The 9,444-nt window shown below is 44.4% G+C and overlaps 1 protein-coding gene and 1 long non-coding RNA gene across 2 annotated transcripts; one reads left to right on the top strand and one right to left on the bottom strand.

Moving 5' to 3' along the window:
• LOC131879007 (uncharacterized) lies at positions 1 to 2,958 on the top strand (the record flags this gene model as incomplete). Its single annotated transcript, XM_059225196.1, is given in 2 exon segments — positions 1 to 181; positions 237 to 2,958. Coding segments are annotated over 2 exon segments (2,396 nt in total), but the record flags the coding sequence as incomplete, so codon positions are not given.
• A 56-nt stretch (positions 2,959 to 3,014) lies between these two features.
• LOC131879008 (uncharacterized) lies at positions 3,015 to 5,525 on the bottom strand. Its single transcript, XR_009373082.1, has 2 exons — positions 3,699 to 5,525; positions 3,015 to 3,523 (listed from the first exon to the last, which is right to left on the bottom strand). It is a non-coding gene; the product is annotated as an uncharacterized LOC131879008 (long non-coding RNA).
• Positions 5,526 to 9,444: the final 3,919 nt, after the last annotated feature.

Consider the following 9,444-nt stretch of genomic DNA (forward strand, 5'->3'; position numbering starts at 1 on the left):
CGGATCACAATGTCAAGATCTTGACCCAACCCTCGTCGCCTTACCACATGGATTTGATCAAGTCCCCAGGGAGCGATGATGGGACGCCGACCTCGACCAATGCGAATAAGTACAATTGCCAGATTTGCGGCTTTTCCGCTTCCCGCTTGAATGTTATCATCTTACACAACAAAACCCATAGGTATGTGCAACTAAGCTTTCATCTGTTGGTCGGCTCTGACTTTTTTTTCTTCCAGTGATACTTCAGGCACCCCAGCCACTCCGCCTAAAGTGGCCAAGCCTATACCCAAAACCTCACCCTCAGTGACGTCCTCGAGTTTGGTCTCGGTCAAATCGTTGCTGACCCCAATAATTCCTCCCAAGGGCAAACCTGGTCGCCCAAAAGGATCTGGGAAAAAGAAACCCGTCATCGCTGCCACGTCGGCAGTAGATACACCTTCAACGCCCAAACCTAGAGGGCGTGGTCGCCCGCCCCGTGCCAAAAAGGTTGAAGAGCCTGATGTTAAGCCAGCTATTGTCAAGCCTACCAAGGCCCCGTCGCCCGTCAAAAAAAGTCGCCTAACGAAAAAAGAGAAGGAAGAGCTGGCCAAAGAAGAAGCCAGAAAGAAGGAGGAGCGGGACAAAATTCTTGGCGATTGGGACGATGAGGAAGAAGAAGAGGAAAGGAAAGTGGTGCCTGAGAAAACAAGGATGCGAGATCTCATGGAGCCTTTTGTGGATTCATCCGAAGAGGAGGAAGAAGAGGGATTCATGGGCGATGACAATGTCCATGGGAATTCTTATGAGGGAGAAGAGGAACAGGATAAGAAAGATCGCGAGATAGAAGAGGCGCGATTGAAAAAAGAAAAAGATGAGAGGGATAAAATCGAAGCCATCAAAAGCAAAAGTGATGACCAGATTGACGAGAGTAAGAAAAATGGGGATCATAACGGTTCGACGGACGTGTCCGGTGACACCTCTCTCTCCACAACTGTCCTCAAAGGCGATGATGAGTTATTAGCAATGGATATTGGGAAAGTGTTGGAAGAGACGGCCGTGCCAGATGTGCCTTCAGTCGATGTGGAGAAAGTCAAAAAGAGGAAATCCGTCTCCTTTGGAGCAACGAAAGAGTTTGCTAACACTAAAATAGCTTTGGTCCAACCCGAGTCCAACTTGGATGATCCGATGATGATCGATGATGAGTTTGACGAGTTTGTGTCTTCAGCCGACATTTCAATGCCCTCGCCGCCTAAGGTGTATCAAGCCAAAAAAATTCTTAAACGTGGGGTGGAGACGAATCCAGTTTCCATTTCGAGTGTTGCCCAATCCTCTGAATTGGTAGTCTCAAAACCAGATGTAGTTGCAGGTGCTCCACCAACAAATGGAGCCTCTGCCAATAACGGTGGTCTCCAGGGCACCACAAAGGTCGAGGTTGATCAGTCGAAGGTTGACTCGGGCATTGAAGCGGAAGAGTCCGTGCCTTTACCCGAACCAAATAACACTGAAGATCCACCAAAGTCGCAAGAAAGCTCTTCAAATGCACCGGAACCTGAGAAATCTGTCAGTGAATCACACGAAGAAGCCGCTTCTCATCCTGTTCCAGATACATCAGCTGAAGAACAAAAAGTGGACGAATCGCCTCAAGTGGACACAACAACAGATCTGCCAACCGTCAGTGAGCCATCAGAGGAGAAACAAACACCCACTAAGCCAGATTCGAATAGCCAGCAAGACTCTGGTCCATTGTCCAACGGCACCAGTGTGGAATCCCAAAGTGAGAGTCTAGTGGCCGTCTCATTGTCCAATGAGACCAACACCGTGTCTGCCGTTCAAATGGTCATGACCACCTCGGATATCATCTCGGAAAACGGCCCTGCCGACACCACTTACGTGAGTCAAATCCCTTCACCCTCTGTTATGGCAACGGCCTCAGCCTTAAACGTTATGACAACGGTGGGCGGGGAGACGGCTAGTGTGGTCACATCTGGAGAAGACACCTACTTGATTCTGGTGGATGATGGATCCGGTGCTGTGGACAGTCTTAACTCGCAGACTCTCTACATTGATCCCTCGCAACTGGAAAATGGCAACATGGTTCTCATGACCAATGAGGGCGTGCCCGTGTCGGCTCAAGGCGTGTCTGTGGCCTCGTCAAATTCCAACAATCATCCTCATGAGATCTTGGCTGCGTTGAACACTCAACAACTTCAGTTGCAACATCAACAACAGCAGCAGCAACCCCCTCAACAACCCCCCAAGACTCCTGTTCTTGGGTCAGGAGTGAAACTTGGTCTGGTCGAAACGACCCCATCTCCGACTGCCCGGCCCGTGATGTCACCAGCGGAGATCCCCAGTGGTTCAGTGGCATTGAGCAACAACACGCCTGTGATCAGTGAACAACAACAGCAACAACAACAGCAGCAGCAGGTATTACTGGCAGGCACCGTCACACAAGACCAAGTTATTCCATAGGTGTCAGCATTCCCTTTTGTTTGCCCATTCATCGATTGGTCTTCGGCTAACGGATTTGACATCCCGAGCTTCCTTCCAATGAACGACAACCCCGCCAATAATGGCTATTGTAATTTTTGATGCGCTTTCTCTCGGATGAGTTTGAGGCGTTTGGATACCTTAAGGTTCATCTTCAATCTTGGCTCCGTTCGTCAAGTTGGAGTGGACACGATAAGAAAACTCCCATCCTTTAGAAATGAAGTAAAGCGTCAAAGATACATTGATTAACTATTTCCAATAGATTTTAAAACAAGGCATTTCATCTTTATGTTTGGAATGAAGACAAGACGGACACCATAAGTTATTCGATTTTTGGTCTCTTGTTCACTGAGGAGAAAAACAATCTTGTATGTAAAATATCAGAGCAAGTGAGCGGTTGAATACCATGCAATGAATTTCCTTCAACAGTCCCGAATGTATCTTTTCCCCTCTGGATAAATCAATAAATGTGCTTATTATGGCTTGTTATATAGAGGATCTTAACTTATTTTCCACCCTCGACAACGAAAATACACCTTGGAACATATCTTGCGCAATTTTATTGCATTCATTATCAGCTTGTGTGTGAGAGAATGTGTCATGTAACAAAGTCATAAAAAGAATCTACGAAATTGAATTGAGTTCTCGAAGATATACATTTTCCGTAATGGTTTTCTAGAAATATACTGACTGATTAACCTGGAAGGAATCTCGGAGGAAGAGAAGTCTTCGCAGTGAGGTTATGAAGGTGCCCGAATTTGAATTCCGAGCATTGGACTTGTGGACAACCCGATGACACATCATCATTGACGATGTCCCCATCTTTTGATAGCGATCCGATCATTCTTCTTCTACGGTTTGTACGCAAAACCCACGTTCAGTGCGGATTTTTTAGTAGGAAATGGGAGGGGGTGCATGTGGTTGAGTCAAAGGAGCTTCACATCTTTGACATCCATATCGATTGGATCAGTTGGAATATTGCCGATCCACAGACCACGAACACAAATAATCCGAGTAGCCACGGCCCCACCGGATACTTCTCTTCTTGTTGTTTCTGTGCATAAATACAAAATTAGTGGTCTCCCATCTGATGGTCATGAAAGAAGAGTCTCCCCACTTACCGACGACTAAAGATTCAGTTAGTAAGCAAGCCATGCAAAAAAGATCAACGCACAAGTTGATGATAATTGATACGTTAGAGAGACGGCTTACTTTAACTGACGACTTACCACCGATCGAATGACGTTTCCCCGTTGAGTGATGTTTTTGCTGGCTTTTTCATTCGCCACTTTCATTCTCTGTTGGGCAGACATAACTAAACGGGAAGGCTTTAATGTAGCGGCTCAGTAAATGCGTGATGGTGGGGATCCTTCTAAATGTTCTAAGACTTTACTCCAAGGATGGACCACAACTTGCCTGCCACATTTAACGTCGTGTGATGAAGGCTTAAGGGAGAAAGGAGGGTCAGCTGCCATGCTTTTACCTAGTTTCCAACTTGTCTTCACTTTCTCTACAGATATGCTTTTAGTACATGCTCGATGGTACGCCTAGAGTGAGGGATGACTTTCCCCCGGTGGGGTAAAAAAAAGGAAAGCTCACTCTTGAGGGCGGGAAACGCGATCCGTTCATTTTGATTGTTCACCTTTAAAGACCTGGTTACACCAGGAACGAAAACAATCAAGGGCAGTACTTTACATCTTGAGGTTGTTTTTAGATGGAACTAATCGTCACAGAGGAATGAATGAGTTCCAATCACGGGTTCGCGGAATCTAAGCAAAGCACTCCAGAAACGTGGGTAGGAGATTCTATCATGTTTAGCCGAATGTGTGTCGCAAGTTAATGCATGCTTGATATGGATTTGCGGACATCCTCTTTTCCAGCCCTGATCTGACTTGGAAACAAACAAAACAATTTGATCAATCGAGAGCAAACACAAGGATAACAAAACGGAAAGTTAGCAAAGATTTATTCACTTCAGTGTCGATTGTGGTTTGCCAATCGTTGATTTCACATCTTAGAGCAAAAAAGTTCGCTCCCACTACAAAAGGATGACAGGTCAAATTTATGCTAAATAAACGAAATCGATAATATGCAGATTGTTGAAATGTATATTGGAGAATGGATCTCAAGTGCTTGGGATGGGAGTCCAAAGGAGCTCCGTTTTTGGGTGATCGGAAAACCACGAAATTTCCGATGGCGGAGAAATTGGTAAAAAATGATGTGGGAGAGAAAAGAGAGAGGCTCCCGTGTGGACTCACTACCTACCCCTCGACATCCCTTCAAGAAGGAAAACGAGTCGTTCTTCAAGTGGAGCATGTGTATCCAATCGAGTTGTGAAAACCGCCAAAGAAAAGTATTAAGATCCGACGAGCTTTACAGTCCGCATGCGCGAGATTTAAGTCCGATGAAGGCGACGAAGATTGAAAAAGCCCCTGATTTTTTCTCTATCCTGGGCCTGAGGCCATTCAGCCAGGGAACGCTTACTGCTGTTACACATGACGAAGGTGAGGGTTACCTACAGACAGACAGACAGGCAGGCAGGCAGGCAGGCAGGGGATTAGGAACTCTTTGCTGATCTGGTGCCCAAAGGAGGCCCCAATCCTCCAGGGCCTTATTGAGAACTTTTCCTCTGTCCTATTTTCGCTGTATCTTACGCACAACTTGAAACTCGATAAGCTTGGGAACGGACGGTAGTGATGATGGGGATGGTAGAGTTCAGGACTCGGCGTTCTTGAGCATTCTAGTGTGTTCTCCATTGCGATACGGAGTACGGCGTGTTCGCAGAGAACCTCTTGTGTTCCAAACGATCCATTTAAGAAGTTTGAAAATGGTCTTTATGCATAATAACACGATTGATGAGATGGCTTCGAACCACTTCCCTTTATGGAAGTCTGAAATTAGTGGTCTCGCTCGCCAGTCAGGATCGGAGTGCACAAGAATTTGGGATGAGTCCTTCCTTTGGATTCTCTGATTATTGGCAAATACGAATCCTTACCTCTCAAAGTAGTTGAAATTAAAATGGTTGATGTATAAAGCGTATATTCAAGGGCTAGCCAGATTGACCAACCCTAATTCGTTGATGAATCAGAAATTATATTAAGTTAAGTCTGAGTTATAAAATGAAAATGTTTTTCGTCTTGAACTGCTGGGGATCGTATTTCCACTAGCGGCATGGCAGTACGCAAAAATAAAAAAATATTTGGTGGCTTATGATCTAAATGTAGAGATTTTTTAAGTCAAATCCAGATAAAAGGCGTAAAGGACTTGGTACTTTCTAGTAACAAAAATCTTAACAGGTCAAATTGTAATGATGTTAAAATGTGTCTAACATATTTTCTGACCCTGGTTACATAATAAAACAATTTCGGAAGTGCTTTAGGGTTAAGGACAGAGTCAAGTCTTAAGTTGCAACACTTTCGGTGAATGCAAAAAAAGTTAGACCGGTTCTTTCTTGCAAACAAGTCCACTGGAGTTGGGGCACAAATCTGCATAGTCTCCTAGGATAAACGAAATAGGAAAACATTTCAGACATTTGTAGCCTGCTTTTAGCACTTAGTCAACTTCATGGCAAACATTTTGCACTTCTTAGGCATTTTCATGTAAATTATTTTACGGTGTGACTGCAAATTTATTATGGACCCGCTTGTTCGAAATGGTTGACTTTCCTTGTCCGCCAATCTTATGAAATGGCAAGAATTCCACCAACCCAACTGAATTGAGCCATTTTCCCACACATGGGGCGATGGACCAGACTTTGTATTGTGCTCTTCGAGAGAGTCAGTCTTCCATAGACATTAGTTGTCGTAGTAGTCAATCCCACACAGTATGTCGGACAACTCGAACCCTGGACTAGGCTTCCTCGTCTGAAAATTGCCTCTCAGACTGAAAGCCAAGAGTGACGAGAGACCTTGTCCAATGGTGGCATCGTATCAGGAACAACGCCAAAGGCGGGCCCAGACTCTTAGTTTCAAATGGCATTGGGACTGGAAATAGTCCCCAATAGGCTTGGTAGGGATTCCATGTTGATGTGCAGGATCAAAGCCAGCAATGAAAACGAATTACTTCTCCAATCCTGGCACTACCGTTGTCAATTCCAAGCTAGTCAACCGCTTGTCGCTCCCAAACTAAGATCCGAGTCTCAAATGTCTGCTATTCAGGATACAAGATATGATCAGAGGAGTCAAGTCGGACGGGCTCTGAAATGCAAGATGGTGCTAGCTGCTACTCTAGCTCCAACCAACTACCAAAGTACAACTTCATTTCCAAAAGCCCAGCACTCGATCGACTTTTATGGTTTGGGCTCTTAAGATCTCGCTCTCAACGGAAGCAATAGAACTTGTTTCGCAGATTTCTGTTAACCAATTTAGTCAATCTTACTACAAGAGCTGCTAGGATTGTTAAAGTACGCCAAAACTTTAAAGACCCTTATGATACTATTTTCACATTTATTGATGGTAAAAAGGACTTGAGCACCCGTTTATAATTTTGCAGAAAAATCTGCAATCTCCTCGTCATTAGTAAGTAGGGCTGTTGTCTTTTTCCTTACCATTCATTTTTTCAAAAGCTATCGAGCTTGATAAAAAAAACATTTCTAACCTTTTGGCTCAAATGTTCACCTCATCTTTTAGTAAATAAAGATAATTGTGGGTTATCAGCTCAATTACATCAAAGCTAAATGAAATCATAAGCGATACTTCCAGATGTAATGCTCCGTTTGCCGCTGTCAGGGCTTCATTTTACGAATGCAATTTGATTGCGTACTAGACATTCTTTGGATTCCAAACCAAATTATTTTCCTTTGGAAAGGGTCTGTCTTATTTCTCTCTTATTAATGAGCTGGGCAAGGAAAATGAATTGGATTCCACTGACATTTTTACCAAAGACCTTGACTTTGCCCTTTTTGGACCACATTGAAGTATCCCGATCAATGAAAAATATTTGCTGGCACTTCACATCCAGCTAAATAATTCAAGTTACCTGAAGTGTTCGTGGTAGGTGTTGATACGAGGCTCAATAAAGATATAGAGAAATGATAGAATGAATACAGTGAGACAAATGAATGGTGTAATTTTGGACTTTTTCAATATTGAAATCGACGCATAATCTGAATTGAACTAGGGTTGTTAATGGTTCGAGTACCTACACAGTACGTACTTCTGATCTGTTTTTTTTTTCACATCAGGCACAAACTACCTTAATTTTCACTCCAATTGTCTCAGTCACCTCCATCATGTTTACGATGGGTCCCTTGATAGGGTGTACAAATGTAATACTGATATCAGATTTCCCGTTGCTCTCAACCCACATTGGCACCAATGAAAAACTTCTTCGACCATGTTTTGAGTTTCCCGAAAGAATGATGGTTTCTTCTTCGAACAATTTCGTGGAGTATTGATCTCCAGTCCCGGCAAAGTTACAGGCCTTTTTCGTGCTTTTGCGTGAAAACCAATCACCATCATCATTCGTTTCCCCAGGTTTGACCAATGTGAACCAAATGACACTCAATCTTGGTAAGGGCTAATTTGAGCACTGGTTGCGGTTGATTTCATATTTTCGCTCGCTTTTGATAGCTTGTCAGCTCGTTCGGAAGCTGGTTGCTCGTGATTATCCTTGGTACCTTCTCTCCTCTGAGCAAAAAGTAACCATCTCTTTGCGGCTGAATGGAGAGGCTGTACTGTCGATAGTTGGTTGGTGGATGACAGCAAATTTGGCCAGATTCCCATCATCCCCAGAATGTACCTCAGGATCCGTAGTGAGCCAGGTTGTCCGTCTTCCCCACGGAAGTTCAACCAGACTCGAGGTCTTTGTAAAGGCTGTAAAAATATTGGATTGGAAACTTTCGGGATTTCGGTCATTGTCTTTCTTTGGGAGATGGTTTAGGCCACATTGTCGAAACTTTCACGCCAGTGGAGAGTCGTGTGTGAGTGGCCAAAGAAGAAAAAGGTCTACTCTCTCTTTCTCTCTCTGGCTCGATCCTCGTGGGTTCTGGCCTTCTCGTTGCGTTGCAGAACAGACCCCTCTCCTCAATCCAATTTTTCCAATCTTGATGGTATACTGAGTGTGACTGTCTCGGCTTTTTGTCCCTTTTTATGCTGCCTTTTCTCGTTGGCTAAAATTGAGTTAGCTTTCAAATCAAAGCCCTTGTAGAACAGATCTGTCGGCCTTGTTTTTTGGCGAGTGGAATCCGAGAAGGTCCTCGTATGACGTCCGTAGGTAGGTATGTAGGTGTTATTATTGGGATGGGAGATTTTGATCCGTCTTGTGTCGAAGGAACAACGTAGCAGGAGTGAGTGCGGAGGAACCATTGGTAACATAACCCCTAATCCAATGAAAGTCAGTTCTCCAAATGTCATGGGAGATCACGTTGTCGATATTTGGCATGATTTCGTGCCAATTCATCGTTCGCTGGGTGACAACAGAACGAAATTCTTGACGTTCGCAAGTGTGTGTGCGTGCGTGTTTTGTGAAGAATGGTGTTGTTTCCTCTCGAAGTAGTAGCATAAATAAAGCTAACAACACTCCTTACTGGATTCCTTTTTCTCCCTAACTAAGCCCACCCCACTTCTTAGATCCTTTAAAGGAAGATGATGATCGTCCATCTCATCACTTCTTTTCATGAGGGTGGGTGTCCCAATGATAGCATAGCTTTCAGTGCGAAATCATCTGGGATAATTGCCACCGAAATGTGCCAACGATTCAACAGAGAAGAGCTGACTGGATCTAGGGATATCTTGAGGGGCGCAGGGGAAGGCTAGGGGGGTGGGGTGGATGGAGGGTGTTGTTCCCGTTGTTGTCTGTAACATATCTCTGAGAATTGGACCATGACTTCTTTTCTGCGTTGTCTTTCACCGTGGAAGTAGGATCAAGAGATACTAGCTAGTAGCTACTACCAGCCAAGTACCCAATTGGCCAATGGCCGCCATCCTGGCACTTTGATGATGGCGTAGTCTTTTTTTTGGGGGGGGAGGGGGGGGG

This window comes from Tigriopus californicus, chromosome 4 (assembly GCF_007210705.1).
Source record: "Tigriopus californicus strain San Diego chromosome 4, Tcal_SD_v2.1, whole genome shotgun sequence".
NCBI classification, from domain to species: Eukaryota; Metazoa; Arthropoda; class Copepoda; order Harpacticoida; family Harpacticidae; genus Tigriopus; species Tigriopus californicus.